This window comes from Chanodichthys erythropterus, chromosome 19, assembly GCF_024489055.1.
Source record: "Chanodichthys erythropterus isolate Z2021 chromosome 19, ASM2448905v1, whole genome shotgun sequence".
NCBI lineage: Eukaryota > Metazoa > Chordata > Actinopteri > Cypriniformes > Xenocyprididae > Chanodichthys > Chanodichthys erythropterus.
In genome coordinates, this window is record NC_090239.1 from 24,713,259 (window position 1) to 24,728,098 (window position 14,840).

The window sequence follows — 14,840 nt, forward strand, 5'->3', positions numbered from 1 at the left end:
AATAATAATAAAAGAAAATGAAGCCTGCTTTGAAATGCCCATCATTTTCTTTCATAATCTGACATAAACGTGTTTTTGTGGAATTCAGGCTCAAGTAGTTCCTGGGTATGTGATGATGAGTAATCTATTTATGGTATAGCCCAAACCATGAGAGACCTCTAGAGGACTGGAACAACAGCACACCTTTACCAAGAGCCACGTCACTGCTGCTGAATCATTGTAGGAACAGCAATGAACATTCGGCTCGAGGGTGAACAAAACATTAGATCAACTGATGGATGAGACGGTCTTTGCGTGGAAGAACATGACATTAGACAAGCTGTCACTCTTTGAGCTGTCAAACGATTGTGTAAATGTCAGTGCACTAAATGGAGCCTGTAGGTGCATTGTGGAGATAATATTGGTCATAATATATGATCTTAAGATCATTTATTATCATTTATTCTGTGGTGTTGCAATAAAGACAAGCATCCAAATGTAATTCTTTTGAACAAAGAAGTCCAGTATCTTTATTTCGTATGATCATAAATGATGCAGTGGCATGTCAACCAAGCATTGATAAATAAACACTGACAAAAATGAGTTCTTGTTTACGGTGCACTGTGACAACCAAAAAAAAAAAAAAAGGGTCATTCCACACATTTATGTTTTCCTCCAATATAGTCCATATTCAACAGAACATGAAGGTTTTCCAGCTTTGGGATGAGGAAGGGGGACGTGGGGAACGCAGCGATCCACCCAAAAGCCTCAAGAGTAGCTTGACGTCTTGCTGCCGACGTCATCCTCCTGCGTTCCCATACTCTAAAAGTGGAAACAGACCCAAATGAATGCTGGAATCACAACCTGGTTATAAAAGCTTTGATTCATTAACTTGTTCAAACTGGTACCTTTTGCACAAACTGGGGGTTAACGGTGATTTCTTGATCCATGGACTTTAGTTTTTCATCCAATTCTATACATTTCAGCATCTGCTTAAGAGTCAAAAACAGATAACAGTGTTTAAATATCTGCTAACACTACAAAATAACGTTCATCAACAAACAGAATATGATGCATAACATCAGTTGGGCATAAACGTATTAGTTTGCATTTAAAGTTTATCTCAAGTAGTGCAGAATCTGACATTTCTTCATATACATTACATTTGCAATAATAAAATAAAAATATAAGATTATATTAAAATAGAAAACCGCTGTGATAATTGTCATTGTAAAATTACACAACTATTTTTACTGTATTTTTGCAATAAATTCAGCTCAGTGAGCATGAAACATTAAAAAAGCTTAGATTTTTTAAAAATGAAATGCATATTTATGTGAATCAAACTAGTGTGTGTATATATTTGTTGAGCATTATATAATGGACTGATGTTTGTTATGCATGTTATTAAATTGTCTCTCAAATGTCCTTGAAAGAAATTATTAAGGAGATGAGAAAAATAATGAGGGTGTAAATATAGATTGCAAGTTCTCTGGTGGTATTTTAAGCTTCATGGTACTGTTCTCTTCCACATCAGCAGTGAATTAAGAAAAGCACTGTTTTATGATTACAAACCTCTTGGTCAATTTTGTGGAGCATTGCAGGGTTGTTGTATTTCTCAGGGTTGTCATGGAAACAGACCATGCCGTCTTTCTGGTTGATACTTGCATAAATCTCTCCATCCTCAATCTGGGAGATGAAAAAGGAAAGATTTGAGCACCAACAATCCTTAAATATTAAACAAATATGAAGCAGAGCATGCAAGACAAATTGATTAAATTAAATATTTCCAGTAGTCACCACAACAATTTCAGTGAAAGTCCAGTGATTCTCAACAGGAAATAATACAAATACTAGAAAAAAGATACTTTGTATTATTTTAAGTTAACACAGGGTTATATATGGAAGCTTGTTTCTGCCACAGAATAAAAAAAAAAGAAAGACTTTTTCCTGAATCCTGACTTTTTATCTCACAATTCTGACTTTTTTACTCTTGCAACTACGAGTTTATAACAGGATTATTATTATTGTTAACTAAAACTAAAACTATTAAAAAATTTTCTGTTAACTGAAATGAAGCCGAAATTTAAAAAAAAAAAAAGGACAAACAAACAAAAAATGAGAATGTTGAAGCACTAAAATTATTATACTGGAAATAAACTAAAATGAAGTTTTAAATGAAATGCATATTTATGTGAATCAAACTTGTGTTTCTATGTATATTATATTATATTATATTATATTATATTATATATTATATTATATAGGAAAGTATTCACACTAGGGCTGGGCGATGTATCGAATGCTTGTGTCACGCGCATTTCTTCAGTAAAGCCGGTTCCCTGATTACCGCTAAATCGCCATCACCTGCTTTCAAATGAAGCGGCATTTAATAAACAGAGCCGCGTTCAATATCGACGGCGATACATATTGATATTGAACGCGATATTGCGTGTCTTATCAGTGATCTACGGCTCTGTTTATTAAATGCTGCTTCATTTGAAAGCAGGTGATGGCAATTTAGCGGTAATCAGGGAACCGGCTTTACTGAAGAAATGCGCGTGACAAAAGCATTCGATACATCGCCCAGCCCTAATTCAGACCCCCTTCAATTTTTCACTCTTTGTTATATTGCAGCCATTTGCTAAAATCATTTAAGTTCATTTTTTCCTCATTAATGTACACACAGCACCCCATTTTGACAGAAAAACACAGAATTGTTGACATTTTTGCAGATTTATTAAAAAAGAAAAACTGAAATATCACATGGTCCTAAGTATTCAGACCCTTTGCTGTGACACTCATATATTTAACTCAGGTGCTGTCCATTTCTTCTGATCATCCTTGAGATGGTTCTACACCTTCATTTGAGTCCAGCTGTGTTTGATTATACTGATTGGACTTGATTAGGAAAGCCACACACCTGTCTATATAAGACCTTACAGCTCACAGTGCATGTCAGAGCAAATGAGAATCATGAGGTCAAAGGAACTGCCTGAAGAGCTCAGAGACAGAATTGTGGCAAGGCACAGATCTGGCCAAGGTTACAAAAACATTTCTGCTGCACTTAAGGTTCCTAAGAGCACAGTGGCCTCCATAATCCTTAAATGGAAGACGTTTGGGATGACCACAACCCTTCCTAGAGCTGGCCGTCCGGCCAAACTGAGCTATCGGGGGAGAAGAGCCTTGGTGAGAGAGGTAAAGAAGAACCCAAAGATCACTGTGGCTGAGCTCCAGAGATGCAGTCGGGAGATGGGAGAAAGTTGTAGAAAGTCAACCATCACTGCAGCCCTCCACCAGTCGGGGCTTTATGGCAGAGTGGCCCGACGGAAGCCTCTCCTCAGTGCAAGACACATGAAAGCCTGCATGGAGTTTGCCAAGATGGTGAGAAATAAGATTCTCTGGTCTGATGAGATCAAGATAGAACTTTTTGGCCTTAATTCTAAGCGGTATGTGTGGAGAAAACCAGGCACTGCTCATCACCTGTCCAATACAGTCCCAACAGTGAAGCATGGTGGTGGCAGCATCATGCTGTGGGGGTGTTTTTCAGCTGCAGGGACAGGACGACTGGTTGCAATCGAGGGAAAGATGAATGCGGCCAAGTACAGGGATATCCTGGACGAAAACCTTCTCCAGAGTGCTCAGGACCTCAGACTGGGCCGAAGATTTACCTTCCATCAAGACAATGATCCTAAGCACACAGCTAAAATAACGAAGGAGTGGCTGTTCTTGAATGGCCCAGCCAGAGCCCTGACTTAAACCCAATTGAGCATCTCTGGAGAGACCTAAAAATGGCTGTCCACCAACGTTTACCATCCAGCCTGACAGAACTGGAGAGGATCTGCAAGGAGGAATGGCAGAGGATCCCCAAATTCAGGTGTGACAAACTTGTTGCATCTTTCCCAAAAAGACTCGTGGCTGTATTAGATCAAAAGGGTGCTTCTACTAAATACTGAGAAAAGGGTCTGAATACTTAGGTACATGTGATATTTCAGTTTTTCTTTTTTAATAAATCTGCAAAAATGTCAACAATTCTGTGTTTTTCTGTCAATATGGGGTGCTTTGTGTACATTAATGAGGAAAAAAATAAAGTAAAATGATTTTAGCAAATGGCTGCAATATAACAGTGAAAGAGTGAAAAATTGAAGGGGGTCTGAATACTTTCCGTACCCACTGTATATATATATATATGTGTGTGTGTGTGTGTGTGATGTGTAGACTATTATTTGTTGCGCATTATATAATGGATTGATATTTGTTATGCATGTTGTTAATTTTTCTCTTAAATATCCTTAAAAGAAATGATTAAGGAGATGAGATAAATTAAAAAATGAAATATAAGTTGAAAAACTTTAACAGAAAATTAGAATGCTGAAGCACTAAAATTAATAACTGGAAATAACTAAAACTAAAATAAAAGAATAAATTAAACCTAAATAGCAATATTTAAAAATAATAATAAAATGACAAAGGCAAAGGCATGTTAACCCTTAAATGCATACCTCGGGTCTTTAGTGACCCGGGACGTCATTCACTACCCTCCTCCTCATTCATTTTTTAAAGTTAGACATCAACCTTCTTGGTATTCCTCAATCAATTCATTATAAAGAATATAACAAGAAAAAAATCATAAAATTATAAAAGAATGCCTATTTTTGTATTCATTTTTTGTCAAAATTGTATAGGGTCGCTAACGACCCGAGGTGTGTATGAGTGTACATATATTTTTTCTTCACAACAATAATTAAAACTTAGATGATGGAATAAGTGGAATTCACCTTTATTCCACAAGGTGGCAATGTCTGATACACAATGCTGAAGTGATGACTCATTCAGACAGAAAACGAAAGAATCAGAAAAACATGAAATTGCTCAGCGATTTACTGCAGAACAAGTACTGAACGCAATCAAATATGACTGTAACTGTTACTGGATGGATCTGGTGAAGCTGTTAGCGATCGAAATATTGATTTTGAAGATGTTGAAAATTATATAGTTTTGAGAATACGTTTGAGATCACGAATGGGCTCATGTTCGTGACCTCAAACATTAAACTAGCCCATTATTTGCCGAATTTACTGGGAAATGAGCTCTGACGAGGACAGTGATGATGGCATAAAACATCTGCTCAAACTGAGCCCTTTCAAGCTCCAAAAGGTAACAAAATATGCTTTATTTTATTCTTCTGTAATTGTTAATATCAGAGTTTTATTTTATCGCGACAGGTAGACATATTCTGTGGTGGAAACAAACTTCCGTAGTTATAGAGCAGCTGCACATTCCTCAGTTGCTTAAACATAACTTATTCTTATTAGGCTTTTTAATTGAATGCATATTTACACATTATCAAAAACTATTTTGTGACTGATTAATAATGCTATTGCAAAAATGACATTTTTCAAAGTTCCCACTGGCAAAGATTACAAAATAAACACATCTGATTGGGAGCTGTGTGTGTTGAGGCGGATTTCCTACCATATGTAGGACGTATTTCTCGGCTTCTTGAGCGCCGGACAGCTGAACTCGACTTGCCATGTCTTGTAAGGATAATGTCAAGAATGTCTGTCAATCACAAGAACAGAGATCACCGTTTCCGTTTATCAGCACATCTGCAATTCTAATCAGATTTGCAAAACATAAAATACATCTGATTATGGCAACTTCAGACCTTGGTTAGCCTCTGAATGTTCTTCTTGTAGAGTGAGGACAGGCATTGTTTGACCAGGCCGGTGTTGTTGTCTCGTGCGAACGTCTCGCTGTGTTTGTTGACCAGAAGGCGCAGCTCTGCGGGGTTGTTGGTGGCGTACACCTGAGCCAGCTCGTGGTAAGCATTACTGAGGGGCTTTACATCACAAACACACAAAAGATGATTAGCTTATGGGGCCTTTAAAGTGCTCTCATGAACACAGTCCAAGTCCAGAGTAAGAGCAGAAACACCACATCACATGTCGAGGCAGAAAGGCTTACCTTGATGAATCGGCCCACGATCTGAGACGTGTATTTGGGAAGCTGCTGGACTTTGCCGTGAAGGATGAGGGAAACCAGGATGTACTTCTTGTAAGCTTCTAACATGATGTGACTGACAGCCATTGCTGGAGTGGTTATTGCCTGAGGATAAGACAGAAAGACTCTCCTAAAAGGGGACATATCATGCTTTTCCCATATTTAAGTGCAAAATTGGGTCCCGGTGCATCTACCAACCCAGAAAATGTGAAAAAGGACAACACGGTAACTTTGTTTTGGTAAGCCTTTCTCTGCAAGCATGTGAACAAACTCACACCCAAATAGGGGCAAATTTGTCAAGCTATAATAAATGATCTGTGGGGTATTTTGAGCTGAAACTTCACAGATGCATTCTGGGGACACCAGAGACTTATATTACATCTTGTGAAAAGGGGCATATTAGGTGCTAGAAGAGTAGAATAGACAATTATTTACTGGGAAATTAGACATGATGAGCAAAATATACTGGATATTTACAATATGTTCATAATTTTCATGAATTTTAATGTGCTTTTTTATTTGGTCATCAAATTTGGTTCATCTCAACGAATCAATTCTGATTCATTAGAGCAATCATTCAATGATTTTTATGAAGTTTGCATGTGGCTTGTAATAAAATGTTTTAGTATGTAGAAACTCAAAATGATTAAATGTCAGTGTACTAACATATGCATCGTTGATGTAAACTATATGACTCGCGATATAGTTTTATCCAAGACTCAGCTTACCGTATTTAGAAAGTATAATTCACCCAAAAATGTAAATTCTGCCATCATGTACTGACCCTCATGTCGTTTCAAACCTATAAGATTTTCATTCAACTTCCAAACACAAATGAAGAGATCTGAGAGATTTCTATCCCTCCATTTAAAGTCAATTCCCCTAAAACTTAAAAGGTCATAAAGGCAGCGTAAAAATAATAAATCGAGCGGTCTAATCCGAATTCAAATCTTCTGAGGAGACACGATTGCTTCATATGATGAACAGATTTGCAGACGTGCGTGACACATGAAAACGACATGAGGGGGAGTAAATGAAGAGAGAATTTTAATTTTTGGATGAACTAAAAGTTTGGGAATAGTCATTTTGACACGTTTTGCGATTAGAACTGATTATCTGAAGCGCTGGAACGGCTCACCTCAAAGTGAAATTTACAGACATAATTTACAGCAGCACTCCTCAAAGTGAAAGCATCATTTAAATCACCATATCACGTTTTTAGTTTTGGTAGTATGATGATTCAAAGTGTTACAGATTAAACGAACACCTGCATTGAAAGCGCAAGTGTATTGCGTTAGAAAAAATGAAAGTTTACAGAGTTTCAGTAACAGCACTACAATAAACTACTATATTTATTGTTGAATATAATTTATAATAATGCAATGGGCCAATATTTTTGGGTCCTGATAATGCCGAATGTCTGATTCTACGTATCGTATAATTCTGTATTTTCAGGTTCAGAATCATGAATATTTTTATTACGGTGTCATCATTTGTTTTACTGCTTTAAGAAGTTCTCAGGTTTCTACGGAAGAGGATTAGGGCCAAGCAATAATAAAAAATTAAAACCATCTCGAGATTAAAGTTGTTAAATTTCAAGAAAAAACTTGAGATAAAATGTTGAGAATAAAGTCACAATTTAATGAGTTTTTTTTCTCGTAATTTAATGACTTTATTCTCAACATTTTATCTCGACTTTTTTCTCGAAATTTAACGACATTTTTCTCATAATTTAACGAATTTGTTCTTGTAATTTAACAACTTTTTTCTCGTAATTTAACAACTTTTTTCTCGTAATTGAATGACTTTTTTCTCGTAATTTAATGACTTTTTTTTCTCGTAATTTAATGACTTTTTTTCGTAATTTAATGACTTTTTTCTCAACATTTTATCTTGACTTTTTTCTCGAAATGTAACATTTTTCTCATAATTTAACGAATTTGTTCTCGTAATTGAACGACTTTTTTCTCGTAATTTAATGACTTTTTTCTCGTAATTTAATGACTTTTTTCTCGTAATTTAATGACTTTTTTCTCGTAATTTAATGACTTTTTTCGTAATTTAATGACTTTTTTCTCAACATTTTATCTCGACTTTTTTCTCGAAATGTAACATTTTTCTCATAATTTAACGAATTTGTTCTCGTAATTGAACGACTTTTTTCTCGTAATTTAACGACTTTTTTCTCGTAATTTAATGACTTTTTTCTCGTAATTTAATGACTTTTTTCTCGTAATTTAATGACTTTTTTCTCAACATTTTATCTCGACTTTTTTCTCGAAATGTAACATTTTTCTCATAATTTAACAAATTTGTTCTCATAATTTAACAACTTTTTTCTCGTAATTTAACGACTTTTTTCTTGTAATTTAATGACTTTTTTCTCAACATTTTATCTCGACTTTTTTCTCGAAATGTAACATTTTTCTCATAATTTAACGACATTTTTCTCATAATTTAATGACTTTTTTCTCGTAATTGAATGACTTTTTTCTCGTAATTGAATGACTTTTTTCTCGTAATTTAATGACTTTTTTCTCAACATTTTATCTCGACTTTTTTCTCGAAATGTTACATTTTTCTCATAATTTAACGAATTTGTTCTCGTAATTTAATGACTTTTCTCGTAATTTAATGACTTTTTTCTCGTAATTTAATGACTTTTCTCAACATTTTATCTCGACTTTTTTCTCGAAATGTAACATTTTTCTCACAATTTAACAAATTTGTTCTCGTAATTGAACGACTTTTTTCTCGTAATTTAACGACTTTTTTCTCGTAATTTAATGACTTTTTTCTCGTAATTTAATGACTTTTTTCTCAACATTTTATCTCGACTTTTTTCTCGAAATGTAACATTTTTCTCATAATTTAACGAATTTGTTCTCGTAATTGAACGACTTTTTTCTCGTAATTTAACGACTTTTTTCTCGTAATTTAATGACTTTTTTCTCGTAATTTAATGACTTTTTTCTCAACATTTTATCTCGACTTTTTTCTCGAAATGTAACATTTTTCTCATAATTTAACAAATTTGTTCTCATAATTTAACAACTTTTTTCTCGTAATTTAACGACTTTTTTCTTGTAATTTAATGACTTTTTTCTCGTAATTTAATGACTTTTTTCTCAACATTTTATCTCGACTTTTTTCTCGAAATGTAACATTTTTCTCATAATTTAACGACATTTTTCTCATAATTTAATGACTTTTTTCTCGTAATTGAATGACTTTTTTCTCGTAATTGAATGACTTTTTTCTCGTAATTTAATGACTTTTTTCTCAACATTTTATCTCGACTTTTTTCTCGAAATGTTACATTTTTCTCATAATTTAACGAATTTGTTCTCGTAATTTAATGACTTTTCTCGTAATTTAATGACTTTTTTCTCGTAATTTAATGACTTTTCTCAACATTTTATCTCGACTTTTTTCTCGAAATGTAACATTTTTCTCACAATTTAACAAATTTGTTCTCATAATTTAACGACTTTTTTCTCGTAATTTAACGACTTTTTTCTTGTAATTTAATGACTTTTTTCTCGTAATTTAATGACTTTTTTCTCAACATTTTATCTCGACTTTTTTCTCGAAATGTAACATTTTTCTCATAATTTAACGAATTTGTTCTCGTAATTGAACGACTTTTTTCTCGTAATTTAATGACTTTATTCTCAACATTTTATCTCAACTTTTTTCTCGAAATTTAACAACATTTTTCTCATAATTTAACGAATTTGTTCTCGTAATTTAACGCCTTTTTTTCTCAAAATTTAACAACTTTAATCTCGAGATGGTTTTATTTTTTTATTATTTCTTGGCCCTAATCCTCTTCCGTAGGTTTCAGCTATCCTAATTCTAATGTTATGTTAAAATTCTGTTTTATTGTGCAGTGACACACCTAGTCAATACAAATTAAATCTTGAAATATTGTCAATTCTTTTTTAAGTTGTATGTACAACAAAGTTAATGAAAATGAAGAAATAAATGTTTTAGTAGTTATTTGAACTTCAGTTTTATTTTTTAATTTTGTTCAAAATATCTTGATATGTATCGTATAATGAGCTGAGTGTACCGCACAGCAGAACCCCCAAAAAATGCATGCAAAAGACAAAGACTGTACAAAAAAAAAAAAAAATGAATACCTGTTCAAAAAAATACAGTGCCCGTTCAAAGTTCTTCAGACCCGTGTAGATCATGCCTCCATAGTAGTAATAACATAGAAAGTGCTTTGCATCGTACGCTCCGTTCTCCTTGCAAATATCCATCATGTCCAGCTCCAGGAACGGGACTGCAGGTTTGAAGCACTTAGCTAATAGGCATAACTGTAAATACAGAGCAGAATCATTAATTGCACAGTAAACATCAAATGATCTGAAAGTGTCTGTTTAACCCTCTGGAATTCATCACTAACGGTCCACCATCCTCTGCACTCAAAACTATTTTTTTCATTAAATTTATTAATTCACTTTATTTTATATTTATTCTTTATATTTATTTTTTATTTTTTATGGCACTATGGTAATATTTCCCTCTTAATTAGGCACCATTTACTTCTATATAAAATAATACCAAAAGACTAATCAAAGGGGCGGTTCCCTGGACAGAGATTAGAGGGTTAGTTCACCCAAAAATGAAATTTCTGTCATTAATTACTCACCCTCATGTCGTTCCACACCCCTAAGACCTTCATTCATCTTCAGAACACAAATTAAGATATTTTTGATGAAATCTGTTTTTTATCTCCCATAGAAAGCAACAAAATTACCACATTCAAGGTCCAGAAAGGTACTAAAGACATTGTTACAACAGTCATGTGACTGCAGTGGTTCAACCTTAATGTTATGAAGCAACGAGAATACTTTTTGTGCACAAAAACAAAACAAAAATAACCACTTTATTCAACAATCTCTTCCCTGTCAGTCTCCTACGCAGGTGATGCAGTAACGCAGTGAAGCTTCTGTGTTTACGTCTGAAAGATGGCTCAGTATTGGCCAAAGCTGATCACGTGATCAGCAGGATGCATGTGTTTGAGTCAGCCAATAATGAGTCGGCGTTCTGACGTAGAACCTGGATGCGCTGGATGTACACAACGTATGAAAATGACACAGAAGAGAAGAGATTGTTGAATAACGATGTTATTTTTGTTTAGTTTTTTGTGCACAAAAAGTATTCTCGTCTCTTCATAACATTAAGGTTGAACCACTGCAGTCACATGACTGTTTTAAGGATGTCTTTAGTTCCTTTCTGGACCTTGAAAGTCTTGATTTTATTGCTGTCTATGGACGAGTCACATACCTCTCGGATTTCATCAAAATATCTTCATCTGTGTTCTGAAGATGAACGAAGGTCTTACGGGTGTGGAACGACATGAGAGTGAGTAATTAATGACAAATTTTTTGGTGAACTAACTCTTTAAAACATCCCTGTAATATCATTACCACAGCATAATATGTGTTTACTGTTGACTCTGCTTACTACACTCCAGCTTACAACAGCTCCTCAATTGCATCTTTAATTATCTATATACATGTAACGACACAAAAACTGATTCCGACTCACCTGACACAGGTCTGCGTGCACTGAGGTAAGCTGGTTTGTGTTCATCTGCATCTTGTCTATGGCCTGTTTAAGTATACTTATCCCGCGCAAGGGCTGTGAAGAACAAGAAACTTAACATCACTCTTGTAATTTAAAGATAACAACTCCAAAATGACAGAAAGACTTGCCTGTTTTCTTTCTACCAGGGCATTTGTCAACTGGTGGCACAAACCAGCAACTGAAAGTAGAAAAAAACTTTAAAAGAGGAACACAAAACAAAACAGTGTGATGAAAACCCTGCATTTAACTTTATAGTGTTTACGTACATGTGTCTGTGGCGTATCGGATGTGCTCTCCGTTGCAGGTGCTGATGAAGAGTTGGACTTGGGAAAACAAGGTCTCAAAATCAGGGATGTTTGGCATGGAAAACTTCACAAACCTGCAAGGCAGTTAAAAGACACAGTGACTCTTTCAGATGGCCAAAAAACACTTCATGAACTCTCAGTTTAAAGGTGCAGTATGTAATAATTCTGTCCGCTAGAGGCCTATTCAAAACAAAAGCGTAGCTTGATGACGCCAAGTTTGAGAGAGGAATCTTGGGACATGTGGTTTCTACCTAAACGGACGGTGCAAAAGAACAGGGATTGGAGTCGGGAAGAAATCATGTTCATGGATGCGATTATTAACGTTACTGTAGTATGAAGCAGAGCAGGAGCGAGTGTTGTGGAGCTGAACGAGGAGCTGGAGCGATTGTGCAACACAAAACTTTATTATGACACAGTCGTCGGCGCCGCTTCTGCTTTTCCGGTCATGAGTATGAGGTAACGCAGCTCTGTTTATCATATTACTTACATTTAAGTGTGTTAAAAATGATGTTATAACATTACTCTGTGCGTTCGCTCAGCGGCTGCTATGAGACACTGTTACACACTGCAGTAAGATCGATTTTACAATGTCATATTAAATACGCTGGATGTCTTGTGTTGATAAATGGCATGCAATTAATTTGAAAAGGTATTGTATGATGAAGAAAATTATGTATTACTGTTACTAAAAATCAAGCTGCATCTGATTATGCTATGTTAGCTACTTGACAAAATAGTGTTTTTCAGGCATGGTAAAGTATGGTACTCGCAAAAAATCAAGAAAATTAGATTTAAACAATAAGACTAAACGTGTTGAGCTATATAACAATTAGTTTTCTGTCTATAAATATATCAAAACAGTTGTCTATTAAAACGTGTAATATATTAAAACGTCTTTGGTGTTTTCATGGCTTCTACCAAGGATAACGCGGGTATGACGCAATTGACATGCGACTCCTCACACGTCCCGGAGCCTTGGTTAAAATTGCAATTTTCTCACGATTTACAAATAGTTGGAAACATTTGGGATATTTTAAGTACTTAAGTGAACAAAATATATAACACTGGCCTAGTGGTTTTTGGATATTTTACTGCAAAAATATTACATATTGCACCTTTAATGGGACTAAAGGATTAGTTCACTTCAGAATTCAAATCTGATAATTTACTCACCCCCATGTCATCCAAGATGTTCAGGTCTTTCTTTCTTCAGTCGAAAAGAAATTAAGGTTTTTAAGGAAAACATTCCAGGATTTTTCTCCATATAGTGGACTTCACTGGGGTTCAACGGGTTGAAGGTCCAAATGTCAGTTTCAGTGCAGCTTCAAAGAGCTCTACATGATCCCAGACGAGGAATAAGAGTCTTATCTAGAGAAATGATTGGTAATTTTCTAAAAAAATAAATAAAAATGATACACTTTTTAACCACAAATGCTCATCTTGCACTGCTCTGTGATGCCCCACGCATTACGTAATCATGTTGGAAAGGTCACGCATCCATCCAACTTCAAAATCGTCCAACATCGTTGTTTTACCTTTTTTTTTGTAAAGGCCGTTCGCTTTATAGACACTTGACCTTTCCAACATGATTACGTAATGCGTGGAGCATCACAGAGCAGAGCATGATGATTATTTGTGTTTAAAAAGTATATCATTTTTTATTTTTTTTTAGAAAATGACCAATGGTTTCTCTAGATGAGACTCTTATTCCTCGTCTGGGATCATGTAGAGCTCTTTGAAGCTGCACTGAAACTGACATTTGGACCCCAGTGAAATCCACTACATGGAGAAAAATCCTAGAATGTTTTCCTCAAAAAGTTCATTTTGACTGAAAAAAGGAAGACATGAACATCTTGGATGACATGAGGGTTTGTAAATTATCAGGAAATTTTAATTCTGAAGTGAACTAATCCTTCAACAAGTCACTGACTTACAGAACAGCTAAAACACCAAGCGAGTGCTCTTGGATGTCCAACGCCCCAAGAACAGTGTCCAAATGGGAGAGATTCTTGGCCAGAAGCTCCCCGCTTTTATTGATCAGCTCACATAGTTGAGTCATCTGACCTGAGAAGAACAAGAGACATTAATATGCATGAAAACATGATATTCGAAACTATTCTAAAGTAAGTCCATTTACAATAAATCAGCATCGCATTCTGATGTATCGGTCATAATATTGATTTATTATTTTAAATAAATAGTTTAATAAAGAGTTTCTTTGACTTTATTGGGAATTGCATATTTATTAAAATCTGACCAGAATTTCTGAAAAAAGAGAAACATGTTTTCAACCTAATGACAGCATAAGAAATAAACAATTTAGCCCCCCCCCACTTGGCTAAGAACTTTCTACTATAAAAGCTGTTGATTTTATATCCATGTCAATGTCATCAGAGAACAAATTACGGGTTTGTAATTGTTATTTTATGCCATATTTTATAAATGACTCAGCTAACATGACACGTCTAGTCATTTCATTAATATAAAAGCTAAGCGGTAATAACGTGCAAATATTCCGCAGCGTTTAGATTTTTTATTACACGTTGGACGAACAGAATAAGACACACAAATAGCATGTGTTACTGTCTGAAATATAAACAACTAGCATGCTATCACGCTAACAGCTATTAGCAATTTAGCTAGTTAGCCCACATCCGTTATTCTGAGAGTTCACGAGCCGCGCAAATGTCCGTACCTTGAGCGGAAAGTTGCCGCACATTATTCACGAACTGCTCCAGAGCTGAAGCCATAGTTTTTGCGATTTTGGGAGGATGTTTTTCATTCAAATGTCAGAAGCTGCTTTCCTGTAAAGAAGGGACGGGCCCTCAGCCGCCAACAGTAATCAAATATCGCGAGGTTTGAGTGACAGCTCAGATTCCACGAGATTTCAGGCAAGGGATCGCTCCACTGGAAAACAAACTCCATAGCAGAGATACTTTTTAGAGATTTCAC

At 35.1% G+C, this 14,840-nt stretch overlaps 1 protein-coding gene across 2 annotated transcripts; it reads right to left on the reverse strand.

Moving 5' to 3' along the window:
- Positions 1 to 469: 469 nt before the first annotated feature.
- Positions 470 to 14,741, reverse strand: cops3 (COP9 signalosome subunit 3). Of its 2 annotated transcripts, none has more exons than XM_067369466.1 (12): positions 14,584 to 14,741; positions 13,823 to 13,952; positions 11,850 to 11,962; positions 11,712 to 11,761; positions 11,545 to 11,637; positions 10,128 to 10,307; positions 5,947 to 6,087; positions 5,648 to 5,821; positions 5,455 to 5,541; positions 1,555 to 1,668; positions 888 to 968; positions 470 to 801 (listed from the first exon to the last, which is right to left on the reverse strand). In XM_067369466.1, exons 1-12 carry the CDS (start codon positions 14,636 to 14,638, stop codon positions 748 to 750), a joined length of 1,272 nt encoding a protein of 423 aa, XP_067225567.1. In that variant the 5' UTR covers positions 14,639 to 14,741; the 3' UTR covers positions 470 to 747. The 2 variants fall into 2 exon arrangements, with proteins under 2 accessions (XP_067225567.1, XP_067225566.1); XM_067369465.1 differs by having other exon boundaries at positions 888 to 971.
- Positions 14,742 to 14,840: the final 99 nt, after the last annotated feature.